General features: G+C 55.5%; 1 protein-coding gene across 5 annotated transcripts in view; it reads left to right on the top strand.

Annotated features, from left to right (window-relative positions):
• Positions 1–3,665: 3,665 nt before the first annotated feature.
• The window catches only part of MARK2 (microtubule affinity regulating kinase 2), a 58,123-nt gene continuing 46,470 nt past the window's right edge, over positions 3,666–15,318 (top strand). For all 5 annotated transcript variants that reach the window (XM_049779613.1, XM_049779608.1, XM_049779609.1 and 2 more), the window contains exon 1: positions 3,666–3,747. In XM_049779613.1, coding sequence (XP_049635570.1) covers positions 3,694–3,747 — 54 coding nt within the window. In that variant the 5' untranslated portion in view covers positions 3,666–3,693. The remainder of the gene's footprint in view (positions 3,748–15,318) is intronic.

Consider the following 15,318-nt stretch of genomic DNA (forward strand, 5'->3'; position numbering starts at 1 on the left):
GCTGGTAGGGCATTCGCCTTGTACATACTAACCCAGGTTTGAACTCCAGCATCCCATTATGGTCCCCCGTATTCTGCCAGGATTAATCCTTGAGCATAGAGCCAGGAGTAAGCCTTGGGCACCTCTGGGTGTGACCCCCCCAAAACCAAACCAAGACAAAATAATAAAACAGTAATGGGATTGGGGAGGTAGCTCAGAGGGCTGGTGTACATGCCTTGCAGACTGTAGGTCTGCTGAGCTCGGCATGGAGCAACCCCCAAGCAATTACTGGGAATGCCTCAGCATAGCTGGGTGTGACCAAAAAAAAAAAAAAAAGATGGGGGTCTGAGTGATGGCATGGAAGGAAGGGCAGGGTGTGTCTGCACGCGGCTGACCCGGGTTCAATCTCTGGCCAGAAATGATTTTATTTATTTATTTTTTTTTTAGGCCACACCTGGCAACGCTATGCGCTCAGAAGTTGCTCCTGGCTTGGGGTACCATATGGGACGCCGGGGGATCAAACCTCGGTCCATCCTAGGCTAGCGCTGGCAAGGCAGACACCTTAGCTCTAGTGCCACCATGCCTGCCCAAATTTTTTTTTTTTTTTTTTTTTTGGTTTTTGGGTCACACCCAGCAGCACTAGGGGTTCCTCCTGGTTCTACTCTCAGAAATCACTCCTGGCAGGCTCAGGGGACCATATGGGATGCCAGGATTTGAACCACCATCCTTTTGCATGCAAGGCAAACGTCTTACCCTCCCTGCTATCTCTCCGGTGCCAGAAATGATTTCTGAGCACAGAGCCAGGAGTAACCCTGAGCGCAGCAAATGTGGCCCAGCCTTCCCCAATCATAAAATGATAAATGGAATTCAAAGACTTTTTTTTAAAATATCTCTGCTGGACCAAAGATATGGATAATTTATACATAAGCAAGGAATCTAAGCTCAGAGATGTCATGTGATTTTTCCCAAGATTACACAACAATTATTTTTAGGGGGGCTACACCCAGCAGTGCTCAGGAACCATCCTGGTAGGCTTGGCTGGGCCGCTGCAAGGCAAACACCCTCAGATGCTATGCCATTGGCTCCGGCCCCAACACAGCATTTTCTGTCTACAGATCTGGCTCCTAGATCATGGCTGGGGGGGAACACATCTGCAGCCTTCCCCCACCCCAGATGGGAGCCAAGAATGCAGACTTGCACCCTGCCAGGTATCTTGGAGAACGCTCCCAAAGTAGACATGGAGATAAACGACAGCAGGTAATAGACTAAAGTGGCCTCTAACAGGTGTCGCAAGAGGGGCCGGAGAGATAGCATGGAGTTAGGGCATTTGCCTTTCATGCAGAAGGTCATTGGTTTGAATCCCTGCATTCTATATGGTCCCCCGCGCCTGCCAGGAGTGATTTCTGAGCATAGAGCCAGGAGTAACCCCTGAGCACTGCCGAGTGTGACCCAAAAAACAAAAAAACAATAAAAAAAGGAAAGATAAAAAGAAAAGATCGCAAGAGCTGACAGGCCAATGGTGGGTGAAGGAACTTTAAAACTACAGGCCATGGGCCCAGAGAGCCGATCCAGGACCAAAGGTGGTTGGTTCGAATCCCGGTTCCCATATGGTCCCCCATGTCTGCCAGGAGCTATTTCTGAGCAGACAGCCAGGAGTAACCCCTGAGCACCATCGGGTGTGGCCCAAAAACCAAACCAAACAAACAAACAAAACAAAAAAAACTACAGGGCAGGGACCAGAGAGAGGGCATGGAGGTAAAGTGTATGCCTTGCATACAGAAGGTTGGTGGTTTGAATCACGGCATTCCATATGGTCCCCTGAGCCTGCCAGGAGCGATTTCTGAGCGTAGAGCCAGGAGGAACCCCTGAGCACTGCTGGGTGTGACCCAAAAACCAAAAACCAAAACCCAGGAGGGCCTGAGTGATAGCACAGCAGTAGGGCGTTTGCTTTGCACGCAGCCAACTCCACCCTGAATGGACCCGGGTTTGATTCCCGGCATCCCATATGGGTCCCAGAGCCTGCTAGAAGCGATTTCTTTTTTCTTTTTCTTTTCTTTTTTTTTTTTTTTTGTTGTTGTTTGTTTGCTTGTTTTGGGGCCACACTTGATACTGCTCAGGGGTTACTCTTGGCTATGCGCTCAGAAATCACTCCTGGCTTGGGTAAACCATATGGAATGCTGGGTGGTTGAAACTAGATCTACCCTAGGTCAGCTGTGTGCAAGGCAAACGCCTTACCGCTTGCGTCACCGTTTCGGCCCCTAAGAGCATTTCTGAGCACAGAGCCAGGAGTAACACCTGAGCACTGCAGGGTGTGACCCCAAAATAAAAAAAGAAAACAAAAACAAAACACAAAACCAAAAGATGCTCGTTGCAGGGGCAGCTCACAGTTTTCCTATTTCCTTCCTTCTTTTCTCTTCTTTCTGTTTTCCTTCTTTGGTGGTTTTGGGTCACATCTGTCAATGCTCAGGGGTTACTCCTGGCTCTGCTCAGAAATCCCTCCTGGCAGACACGGGAGGCCCATATGGGATGTCAGGATTCGAACTACCGTCCGTCCTGGTTCGGTTGTGTGCAAGGCAAACGCCCTACCGCTGTGCTATCTCTCCGCCCCCAAGTTTTCCTATTTCCAAGTCCATCAACTAATGACACGCACGGATGTTCTGCGATTGCAGTCGGCGTCGTGGTCGTCTTCGAAGTGGTAGTCTCTCTCCCAGCGCCTCGGGTGTTGCCGGAAACGGCCGAAGAGAGCGCCGGCGAAGGGGCGTGGCTTATCAAGACTTGGGGGCGTGGCCCGCTCGCGGCACACGCGGAGCGGCTTCGTCTCTTTCCGGCAAGCGCCGAACCGCATCGGAAGTGGGCGTGCCCGAGCTTGCCTATGGGCGGGGCGTCGGGCCTTCGGGGCGCTCTTCGTGCGTTTCCGGAAAAAGTCCGCGGAGCCGCTTCGCTTCGGGCTGCGCTCGCCTCCTGGGGAAGTGTTTCCCTTCTTCGTGTATTTCCGGAACCCACTCGGCGCGTCCTCCTCCCCCCCCTCCCTCCGCGCGTTCCCGCGCGGCTTCGGCTGTTTCCGGCAAAGGGCCGAACCGCATCGGAAGTGGGCGTGCCCGAGCCTGTGGGCGGGGCGTCGGGCCTTCGGGCGCTCTTCGTGCGTTTCCGTCAAAGTCCGAGCGCTCGCCTCCTGGAGGGGGGGAAGGTTTCCCTCCTTCGGGTGTTTCCGGAACCCACTCGGCGCTCGGAGGCGCGCGTGCCCCCGTCCCTCGCGCGTTCCCGAGCGGCTTCGGCTGTTTCCGGAAGCGGCCGGCGGAAAGAGCCGAAGGCCGGCGGCGGCGGCGGCCATGTTGGGAGCTCCAGGGCCGGCGGCGGCGGCGGCGGCGGCGGCGGCAGCAGCGGCGGCAGCCAGTGCGGCGGGCGCGGAGCTGAGCCGCTGAGGGCAGGGGAGGAGCGAGGCGAGGCGGGCCGGGCCGGGCGGCGGCAGAGCGGGAGGCGGAGCGGCCGGGGCCGAGAGGAGGCGGCCCAGCGCAGCAGCCGAGCCGGGGGTCGGGGGGGGTGCGGTCCGGAGCCGGCGCGGCCTAGCCCGAGCGGCGCATCCCCGGGCTGGCGTAGCGGCGTGCCCGGCCTCCCCGCACCCCCGGCCGGCCGGGCCTGCAGCGCCCAGCCCCGCCCGGCCCTCCGCTCCCGGCTGCTGCCCTGCCCCTGCCCCTGCCCCGAGCCGGCGGCGCCATGTCCAGCGCCCGGACCCCCCTGCCCACGCTCAACGAGAGGGACACGGAGCAGGTGAGGGGCCCCGAAAGCGGCCAGGGCCGCGGCAGCTTCTCTTCCTCCTCCTCCTCCTCCTCCTCCTCCCACCCCCCCCCGGCCCCGCTTCCCGTTTTTTCATCTCTCGGGGGCCCCCCAAGAAAAAGAAAAAGCAAAAGGTCTTCCTCCTCCCACGCTCCCTGCAGCCGTCCTGCTCCAGCTCCTCCTCCTCCTCCTCCTCCTCCTCTTCTTGCCCGGGGGGCTTCCCACGATCTGTTCCCCCCCTCCTGCTGGGGGGCTCTCCTTCTCGCCCGCAGGACCCCCCCCCAAAAGCTGAGCACCCGCACAACAAGAGCACCCATCACCACCACTACCCAGGCTCTGTCCTGACTCCCTTGGTCGGTTTGTTGGTGTTTTCTTGATTTCTTTTTTTTTTTGCTCCCCACCAAGTGCTTTCTCTTTTTCTCTCCCCCTCAGCCCACCAGCTAGCTCGCCCACCTCCTCGCCCACTCCACTCTGCTTCGTCCCCCCCATCGCTGATCGCTTGCACCTCTCTTTCTCTCTCTCTCTCTCTCTCTCTCTCTCTCTCTCTCTCTCTCTCTCTCTCTCTCTCTCTCTCTCTCTCTCCTCTCTCCTCTCTCCTCCCCACCCCCCAGCTGCTTGGTGGTGGTTGGTGGTGGTGGTGCCCGGTGCCTGCCAGGGCATTTGTTGCTTCCGTGTTTCTCCCCTTTCCAGCTGTCATACGCAGGGTTTTCTTTCCCCCACAGGTTGTAAATGGGGGTGCTCTCTTCAGCCTCTCCACCCACTCACTCACTCCCCACCCTCATTGCTTCTTGCCTGCTTCTCTCTGCTTTTCTTTTTCTGGGGGGTGAGTTTTTATTCCCCACTGGGAGTGAGGGTTTTGACATGCAGCTTTCCCCTTCCCCCAACCCCCAGAAAGCCACTCTGGGCCCCCAACCTGTTGCTCCGTCCTTTCCTCCTGCCCTGCCTTCCACATCCCGGGCCTTGTTGCCCTGGCGCCTTCCTGCCAGGCCTGCTCCCAGATCTGTCACTTTTGCTCCTCACCCGGCCCCCGGATCCTCCGGCTCAGCCCTGCCTTTCCTCCCTTGAGTCGGCTTCTGTCTCCTGCCGCCTTCACATCCCCGCTTCTCTTCTCATCTCCCTTCCCCTGGGCTAATCTTCAATCCCGGGCCAGGCAGGCATGTGGCCGGCCGCCTGCTTTCTGGAGCCGCCCCGCGCCCCTCTGCCTCGGCAATCACTGCTATCATTTGTCACTTAAGCCTGGGTCTTTTCTGTGTCAACTCACCTCCGGGCTGCACAACACAGCGTCCGCTTTCCGCCCCTCCCCGCTGGCCCCAGCTCCGGTGTCCCATGCTGACCATGCTGTGCAGAGTCCTTCCCCCCCCCCCCACTCCTGTAGCACCCAGCTTGGTGGGCAACTTCTAGATGCCAACAGCTTGACTTGGCAGAAGGAGCCCAGCTCCCTGGGTCCTTTCTGCAGCTCTCTCCCCTCCTTTCACCGCTACAGCCCAGCTTGTTCCCTTCCTCCTCTGTGGCCCTGTAGACCTCATTCCCTGTTTGTCTCTTTCTCTGAAAAATGTTCCCGCTGGTTCTTTTTACACATACACTCCTCCCCACCCCCATACACACACTTATCCTTTTGGCTCATCCCTGGCTCTCTGTCACTGGCTAGGCTGGGAGAGTTACTGATGGATTTGGGGTGAACAAGTGACTGGGAGGGAGGGTTGATCGCCGTTTCCTTGCCGGGTCCTGTCTGCAGGCTCTCAGTCTGTCTCCCCAGGCCCGTTGTTTCACCTTCCGGGAAGCACTTTCTCTGGGCCATTCCTTTCCTAGCACTCACTGCCTTACAGGTAAGCCTGCGCAACCACAGAGCAGCTCCCTGGCTGTTGGGGAGCGGGGAGGTGGAGGCCAAGTGACTGGTACCCGTCGGCATTTGGGGAGTGGCCTTCGAGTGCCCACTTTCTCAGCAGGCCTAGGGGGACGTTGTGTTCAGCAGAGTGGAGTAAGTGATGGCTTCAGTGTGGTTTCTCCAGGCTGTGGGCTGAGTGTGAGTGTGTTCGAGAGGGATCTGTGCCTGGAGCTGGTGGAGGGGTTGCTGCATACCAGGGCTTGGTGCACAGGCAAGGAGCTCTGTGTGTCCACACAAGAACTCAGCACACACATAAGCTCCGTGCTCCCCCAACTCTGCACATGAGCTCTTGGCATGCACGAGCTCTGCCCACACATGAGCTTTGCTCACACACATGAGCTCTGCAGACACGGACCCCTGCAAGCCGTTGGGTGGTAGGGCCTGTCAGCCACCTTGTCAGACTATCCAAAAGCATGATGACATTGCCCTCCCAGGCCAGCTATGACTGTCACCTTCTTTCCACCTCTGGACAGAGGTTCCCAGTTTCTGCTGATCCTCATTGTCGACTTGATAGTCTTGGCCCAATGGAGACCCGGCATTGGGAAGTCCTGGAAGCTCCTGCTACAAGCCAGAGCTGGTGTTGCTCGAAAAGGGAAAGGACAAGGAGCTGATCCTGGGTCCGAGGGTCAGGATGCTGGGCAGGGCCCCACTCAGAAGTGCCTCAGGTGACACAGGGAATCTCGGAGCACCTCCTTCTTGTGACTAAAAACGTGAGGGTTTCCCGGGGCTGATTTTTCACCTTAAAGGCCCTCTCGGCCTGTTCTTTCTGAAAGGATGGAAACTGGCTTTACCAGTAAATAGGTAAACACATGCCATTGGGCGTCTTCAAGCTCCAGTCGCTTCCTGCTCTGGCTCTTGCCTTTCTTTATAACCTGTAGCTGATGCGAAGCTGTTTCCAGGAGCTCTTTGATCCCATCTGAATTAAATATACACAACACACACACACGCACACAATGCACGCACACCCATGCTGAAGCATCAAAATCCGTCTTGTGTTGCAGGAAGATTACCTATTGGCTGTCGATCTATATTGAACAGTTCTAGTGGGAGATCAAAGAAAGTCATTTTCTACCTTTAAGATAATTTCTTTTGGTGACAACTCTTGGATGTACTTTTTCATCATTGCAAGGGGCTGCTCTTCCTTTCGCAGAATGAAGGTTGTGACTTGGGGCTAGTAATTGGGTTCTCCCCCCACCCCCGGAGTTGAGCCTTCTCTTCACCATTTCTTCAAGTGGCTGTGCTATCCTGGAAGAGGCTTGGCAGGGCCGAGGTTCTAATTTCACTACCTACCTGGCAGTAGCTAGAGTGGCCCTTAACACCTTTTGGAGGGGTGCCAGGGTTTTAGAGGTGCCCCGCTTTGGGCCTCACGAACCGTGAGAGAGCGCTTCTGGGAGATAACGGGGAAACTTGCCCTCCCTGTTTCTCCCCAGAAAGTTGTGGAAAGAGGGGCCAAGTGAGCGAATCAAGGCCTACAAATTCCAGGGGCTGGATGGGGATGCCCCACGGGTATGCATGCCCGGTTGATTCCCACCAGGTGTGGTCCCCCAGTCTAACAAATACAACCCCAGGTCTCTGAGCTAGTGCTGTCCAGCAGAGTGCTGACCCCGACCTCTGCTCTTTGACCCTGACTGTCTCCTGGTCAGGGACTGTGTGCGCCTCACCTGTTCTCACCCTGGTGGTGTCGGGACTGAGCCTTGATGTCCCTGGTGTGTGTCCTGTGGCTGCCCCCTTGCCTGGCCTTTGAACGCTGTAAAGGTAACAGTCGGCTAAATTGTCAGGATTTCTAATCTATGGACTTTGGGAGTGGACACAGGCGGTCATCGAGGCAGACTGCTTTGGGTGGCACTCAGGTTTGCACAGGGATTACTGGTTGGGCCCAAAACTTTTTTTCCAACAGAAATCTTTTTTTTGCGGGGGATTTGGGAGGGACGCACCTTGTGATGCTCAGGGTTTACTCCTGGCTCTGTACTCCGGTACTCCTGGGAGGCCTCCAGGAAAATCATATGGAGACACGGGATTGAATTTGTGTAGGCGGTGTGCAAGGCAAGCGCCCCACCTACCTGCTGTACTGACCCTGTCCCCAGAGGTTGTCTTTTGTGGGCACCTGTGTTGCCAGGAGTTGAACCAGAGGGCTTCACCCTGTGAGGCCAGCGGAGGCCACCCCGTCACTGTCCCTGCACCCTTGTTTCCCGGGAACCAGGGAGGGCTGAGAAGTGTCAGCCTGAGGGGGCTTGTGGTGAGGCCTGCGGGGAGACACTGCTTTCTTGGGCTAGCCCCTAGCCCCGGCGCAGAGGAGCCTAACTGGTGGGCTGGTGGACACCAGCTCTGTGGACACAGCCGGCACATGCCGGCGCCCAGGCCTTCCTGCCCTCGCTCCCACTGAGCACTTAGCCCCCCGGCTGGCATTTCTCTTCTCCCGGGAGCTTCTACATACGTATGTATTATGTCAACCTGAATGAATATTTTATGCTGAGAGTGCAGCCCAGCCGCAGACATTGTGGCCCATTATGGGCCAAGGGGGGTGGGGGCTGGGCGCCACCTTTCACCTCCCCCACCTCCCCCTAACATCAGCTCAGCTAAATGGACTCCCCACCCCTACCCCACAGCACTTTGAAGCCCATTAATGGATCGGCATGAAGTCACCTCAGCAGATGGAAAGGGCGAGGAGGGTGGTCTCCTTCCTTCCCTCCCGGAGACTGCGGATGAGGCTTTCCTGCAGGCTCCGGCCCTGGCCCCGGCCCCAGCACCCACCCTTGGCTGGTTGAAGCTGCGGGCTGGCTGCTCTGGCCTCTGATGGCGGAGGAAGGCCGGGCAGAGTGCTCTATGCTTCTCTCTCTCGACCTGGGCTGTGTGGGCAGCTGTGGAGGGAGATGCGGGAAGGGGTGGGTAGAGTGCTGACCTGTCCGGATGACAGGCTGGCCCTGGGGGCTCAGTCATCTCCTTTCCTTTCTGGTGGGAGTCTTCAGGCTCCGAGCACTTGTGCGCTGCAAGTGTGGCTTCTCTGGGCTTGCTCGCAGCCAGCAGCATGAGTTAGACCCTGCAGACTTCCCTGCACTACCCCCTTCTCAGCCAAGGAACAGAGGGGCCTTCAGCAGTGGTGGAGAGGCTTGTCTGCCCCCAGGTGCCCTCTTTGCAGAGTGCTCCCTCCCCCTCACAGACCGCCCTGCTGGTCTCAGCATCTCAACCCCTCTGGAGAATTGGGCCCCTTGGTTTCCAGTTACTGCTCAGCGGAGGAGGAACGACTGCTTCTTCACTCAGAGCCCTGCACCTCCCCTGGGTGTTTGAATGGGCCGGATCCTGCCTCTGGTTTGGGCCCGCGTGTCCTCTCCTGGGGACTCCTTGCACAGCTGCTTGTCCTTGGACTGGCACACGAGTGCCCCTGCGTGGTCCCTTCCTTCCAGTCCTCATCAGACATGACTCAAAGAGGGCAGAAACTCTGGTTTCCTCTTGAGCACTAGGTGACTGATGGGGGTTTGGGTGGAGGGTGAATGGGTGGCCGGGCAAGTCCCAAGGTGTGGGGTGTGCGCCTAGCAGCCTCTGCCTTTTTTCTTCTTAACACGGGGCGGGGTGGGGCAGCCCAGAGCCTTCTCTGTCGAACTGGTCCTGCTGGTTCCAGCAGCTCGGCCTAGTTTCCTCTGCTCTTTGGGAAGTTGGCGATACAAAGGTCTCCCTCCTCTGGGGCTCTGTGCATTCAGGCGTGTGAGTCTGGCCTGAGTCTGTAAACACCCCCTCCCCCAAATCTTGAATGGGCCTGTGACTGGACTGTGCCTTCCTTCCACCTTACCCAGCAGCGCCTGCCAAGATCCTGGCTCCTTTCTTTGGGCCCTTTGCAAGTCTCTGCTTGGCACAAGGCCCCACGGCCTTCAGGAGGAAGGGCCGGGGTCGGCTGGTGTGTGCTCTGATTCCCACTCTGGCTCTGACCCTTATTGCAAAATCTAATGTAGCCCCTCCCCCAGGAGCCCCCAGACCTTTGGGATCAGTGTATTCGAGTGATCTGGCCAGGCCTGTTGAGGAAGATAGAAAGAGGAGAAGAAGAGGGAGAGGAAGGGGGAAAGCAGGTTTGGGGCTTTGGCACTCAGCAGGTATAGTATTTGTCTGTGGGCACCAGCTCCTGTCTTTGTCAGGGCAGACCGAATTGTTCCAAGACTCTCTGGGCCAGCAGTACCCCCTCACCTTCAAGGGCAGAAATCCCCCCAGGCCAGAGACTGGTTAGGAGCCAGGATGTGCTTGTGGGCAGATTCGGCCTGGGCCCAAGGTGCTTTACAGCACCTTGGGGTGCCACAGTGGCCAGTTTTGTTGGCCTCTGTCTGCAGAGTGGTCTCCTCTCTCTTCCGCCTTCCTTAGTCACCTGAGGGTCCATTGCCCTAGTCCCTTCCTCTCCTCCCCTTTACAGGGTTGTGGTGGGACTATCTGAATCTGGCCTTGAAGGCCTTGTCTTGGTGTCCAAAGGAGCTCGATACACTCACACCCCAGTGCTCCAGCTGTCAGAAGTGGGGCTCCTGTGGACGGACACTTGCTGTCCAAGCTGGGGAGCTCTGAGCTCAGACCCAGGGGAAGGAGCTTCTGGTACTTTTTGGATTACAATCCTTGGTGTCCTTGTGCCTGGATTCTGCAGCCGGACCCCCTTTGACTGGAACCTTGGGCCCACCCCTACTGTCACCTTGACTTTCTTAAGTCCTTGAGGCTTGTGGTTGTTCAACTGGAAACACAGTAGGTAGTTGAGCATAGAAAGCACAGAGTAACAAGCACCTTAGCCTGGTGGCTGGTGGGCGTCCCGTGTTCCCAGCGTCTGCTCCCTCTTTGGGCAGAGCCCCTTGGTGAGTGTGTTCTGAGACCTCACCACCCCGGGGCTGAGGGGTGGCTCACTGAGGTTCTGACCGAATGAGGCTGCCTGACCGTGGTCTCATGCAGCCATTGGGTCTTGTAGAGAACTCTGAGCTTTCTCTGCATTCTGGTTTCTTTCTATTTTTTTTTTGGGGGGGGCACACCCAGTGACATTCAGGGATTACTTCTGGCTATGTGCTCAGAAATCGCTCCTGGCTTGGGACGCGGGAGCAGGGGTTGAACCACGCTTTGTCCTAAGTGTGCAAGGCAGACACTCTGCTGCTTGCGCCACCGCTCTGGCCCCTCTGGTTTCTTTTATTTTGAGCTTTCTCTAGTGTTGCAAGATTGGTTTTCTTTTTGGGAGGAGGTGGGTGTAGGGTGGTGGTGCTCAGGGCTTTTCCCTGGTTCTGTGACTCGGGGACCACTCTGGCCGAAATACATGAGGTGCTGCTGCTAGTTCTGTGCTGAGGAGATCTTTCCTGATGGGGGCTCAGGGGACCACAAGGGGTGTTGCTGAATCTCAGCCCACTCCTGCTGGGCCTTGGGGGACCACATGGGCTCATGTCTTACTTTACTTTCTCTGGCTCCTCTCTAGCATTCTGGGTTTCTTTTGAAAAAATTTTAAGTCTTTTCTTCTTTTTGGAGGGCACACCCGGTGGTGCTCAAGCATTAGTCCTGGCTCTGTGTTCAGGTTCAGGAATCACTCCTGGAGGCTCAGAAGACCATATGATTGCGGGGGATTGAACCCAGGTCACCTACATGCAAGGCAAGCACCGTACCTGCTGTGCTATTGTTATTTTTATTGTTGGTGCTATTCCCAGGCGGTTCCCAGGGGACTATGTGGTGCCAGGTTGAACCTTGACCTCCCTGATGTAAGGCCAGTGCTCAGAGCCCAGGGCTCTCTGAAAGGAAATAAAGAATGCTGTAGGGGCAGTGATTGGGGACGAGAGGGGTAGAAGCACATTTTAGGAAGAGTGCTAATTCATTTCGCTCCAGGTTACCAAGAGGGGGGTGGTTGATGAGAACCCTATGCCCTCCCCATCCTTTGGCTCCCCCGTATTTCCGTGTTGGACTCTTAAGGGGTGGAGGCAGGGATGATGCCTAGCCCGCCTGGTCCAGCTTGAGAGCCAGGCCTGGAGTCCCTAGAGCCAGTGTCCTGAGCGTGGAGCTCCACCCAGGACAAGGGTTCCCTCCATCGTGGCCCATTCAAGTGCCTCTTTACCTTTGGTATCAGATACAAGTTCCCAGCTTCTCTGAAATGTCATTTGGAAGAAAGCTGAGCAACTGGACGGGTGATTTTGGGGCTCCTCTTCCTCGCTGAGTGTGCTCCTGTGGGTGTCACTGGTATAGAGGCTGGGCAGGGTGCCACCTCTGAGTTGAGCTGTGGGGGAATTTGTGTACTTGGACTCCTGGGCTGGGATTTTGGCCTCTGTTGGTTCCTTGTTTATCTTCAGAGGGGGGGGCTCGTCCAGAAAGACAACTGGGTGGGATGTCAGAATATTGAGTAAGTTGAGTCTGGGGCCGGGGAGAAAGTGCCCATGTGGCTGGGGGTGTGTGTGTGTTTTGCTCTGTACTGCGCTTTCCTCTTCCTTCAGCTCTCTGCTGATAGGACTGGACTTCTGCTGTTTGGTTTTGGTGTCTGAACTGTGTTCCCCTGTTATCATTCTCCATCTTGGCTGATTGTCATTCCTGGTTTCTTCTGCCTTAACCTGTTTCTGTACCTCTTTTGTGACATGACTCAGGAGAGGTTTTGCGCGTGTGTGTGTATGTGTGTGTGTGTGTGTGTGTGTGTGTGTGTCTAGATGTGGAAAATATTTTTTTGGTTTTGGAGTCATACCCAATGGCACTCCTTACTCTGCACTCAGATATCGCTCCTGGCAGGCTCGGGACTATATGGGATGCCGGGATTCGAACCAACGTCCTTCCTGGACGTATGTAAGGCAAATGCCATATTACTGTGCTATCTCTCCGGCCCTCTAGATGTATTTTATTTGGGGGCCATATCTGCCAGTGCTCAGGGGCCACTCCTTGCAGTGTCAGGTCTTGAACCAGGTCAGCTGCATGCAAAACAAGGGCCTTAGCCCCTGTCCTATGGCTCCCAGACCTTCAGAGAGGAACTTTCTAGTCAGTCTGGGAGTTTCCTTGTGCAAGGCATCCAGGCCCGCACTGCCCACTCTGTCTTTCGCCTCTTTCTTCCTCCCATTTCTGGAAAGTTAAGGATCCGCCTCCTTAAAGGACATTTTCTTGTGTGTGTCAGGCGCCTTTTTCCCCAGTCCTTCCAGGCTTCGCGACCTGACAGCTCGCTGGGGACGGCATCTCGGTTTCCCTGGTGACAGGGACTGAACTGGTTCTGGGTTGTTTCCTCTGACCTGTCCGGAATGCCGCGACTCTGACCTGGCCTTGGCGCTGAGCTAATTCGGCGGGTTCATTTTGGGTAGAACGTACAGTGCTGGACCCGGGGCTCACAAAATGGGTTCTGGGGCAAGGGGCTCCCCGAGGCCTCTTTGGCGGTGCCCAACCAGTCAGACCCCTCCGAGCACTAGTGCGGTGTCCCTTTCTCCTGGGCTTTCCTCGTCCTCACCACTAGACAGTGGAGTTTTCCAGAGAGCACTCGCCATGGGTTGACATCATCCTTCTTGGCTGAGGAAGCAAGTATTGCTGGGGCCGTGTTCTCTCCAGTTTTTAAGCAGCACGCCCAGGTATGACTGCGGAACTTTTCAATGATTAACTCTGTTTGTCCTCCGCGCTCAGGCTGCTCTTTGCTTCCTTCACGTTTCACTAGTGCCCCCCCCCCCCCGTAAGTCATTTTTGGGGAAATCCCAGCTTTCCCCTTGCGCCTTCAAGGAATAATAATAAGAGGACAGTCCATTGGGTTGGGAGAGAGGATCGTGGTTAGGCATGTGCCCTGCGTGGCTTGTGACCCCCCCCAAAATAAAAAGTTCTAATTGCAGTTTTTTCCTTTACAACTTATTTTATAAACTGGAAGAGAGAAAAGTCTATATGATTTTTCTCATACATACATATTTCTGTTTGTTTTGGGGGTCACATCCGCAATGCTCAAGTGTTACTCCTGGCTCTGCACTCAGGAAATTGCTCCTGGCAGTGCTTGGGAAAACCATGTGGGATGCCAGGGATTAAACCTTGCAGCCTGCAAGGCAAGTGCCTCACCCGCTGTACTCTCTTTCTCCAGCGCTCTTTTCTCCTGTGTTTCAGGGTGGCTTGTGGGCTTGGGAAAGGGAGATTAGCAATCTTGCTTTCTAAACCACAGCCGCAGCCTCTAGTTACCGAAATAGACGTACCAGCTCGTACTGGGAGGAATCCGCTCCAGAGATGACTGGGCCTCTGGAACCCAGAATAGCAAGCAGATTGAGAAGCAGTGAAATGGTGAGGCGGCGGCTCCCCCAGGCCTTCCTAGACTTGGCGACGTACCTTCTGTGTCTCGTGTGCCAGGATGCCTTTGTGCAGAAAATTCTAGTGCCAGTGATGTTGCTCTGTGACTTCAAAGACCAGCCGTTCAGCGGGAAAGGAAGGGAATTGAATAATTGAAGTGTACACACCGTGGGCTCCCTGAAAGCCCAAATTTGTTCCAGCTTTTCAAACTAAAAATGAAAAAAAAATCACACTAAAGCCTCTTTGAGGATTTCCCCCTGGCGCTGCTGCTGCCGCCGCGCTGGCTGGAAAGGTCCACCTGAAGGGCAGAACCCAGGAGCTCTTGGACCTTCCCTAGTGCCTGTGCATGAAAAGTCAGTCTGGTTAAGGGCAGTGCTGCTACCACTGCTGCACATGTCGAGGTCCGGTTCATGCCACATCCAGCGGCGCTCAGGGATCACTCCTGGTGGGACTCAAGACTGTAATGGGTGCCGGTGATTGTGCCCCAGTTGGCCGTGTTCAAGGCAAGCTCCTTACTTCAGATCTCTGGTTAATGTCCTTTTTATGAAGCTTTTTACCTTCATTTTACAAATGGGTAGGAAAAAGAAAACACTATCAGCTAGACATGGCTTTACCATGTATCATCACTAATGCTAATACAAAAAGTAGAGATGGTTTTCTTTCTCTCTTTTTGGGGGGTGGAGTGCCACAGCTGGTGGTGCTCAGGGCTTCTGGCTCTGCATTCAGGAATCACTCTTGGCAGGCTTCAGGGACTATATGGGGTGCTGGGGATGGAACCCAGGGCAGCCACATGCAAGGCAAGCACCCTGCCTATTATTTCGCTGGCCCCTAAAGACTGTTTCTCTTTTTACCTTTCATTTGTTTTGTTTTTATTTTGCTTTTGGGCCACTTTTGGCGATGCTAGGGATTACTTCTGACTCTGCATTCAAGGATCAGTTCTGACTGTACTCTGGGGACCATATTGGGGTGATGGGAATTGAACTCAGGTTGGCTTCATGCTAGGCAAACACTCTTATCTACTGGAATCTGTCCAGCCCCAAATTTAGTGTGTATTTTTGTTTGTTTGTTTGTTTGTGAGGCTCTCACCTGGGCTCAGGGATTACTTCTGGCTCTGAGCTCAAGAGTCTTTCCTAGTGAGGTGTAGAGGAACCCTATGTGGTGCCAGGGAAGGAACCCAGATCGGTACTGTGCTGTACTACCTGCTGTACTCTCTTTCCACCCCCTCGAAAATTTTCCTAAGGGTGCGCTCAGTGACCGACCAGCTTTAGGGATACATCTGCAAAGGGTCCAGTGCTGAGTCTGCTGATCATCCCTCCCTGTTGCTGGAATGGCAGTGGCAGAGAAAGCTCCTGGCTCCAGGGCATGAACCAAGAGCTGTGCCCCCATTCCTATAAGGGGCTCTGGGGCATCAGGTCCCATTTGTGGGTGTCTTTCCTGTTGCTCCTGTGTGGGCAGGGGAAGCCAGT

The sequence above is a fragment of the Suncus etruscus genome, chromosome 9 (genome assembly GCF_024139225.1).
Source record: "Suncus etruscus isolate mSunEtr1 chromosome 9, mSunEtr1.pri.cur, whole genome shotgun sequence".
Classification (NCBI taxonomy): Eukaryota; Metazoa; Chordata; class Mammalia; order Eulipotyphla; family Soricidae; genus Suncus; species Suncus etruscus.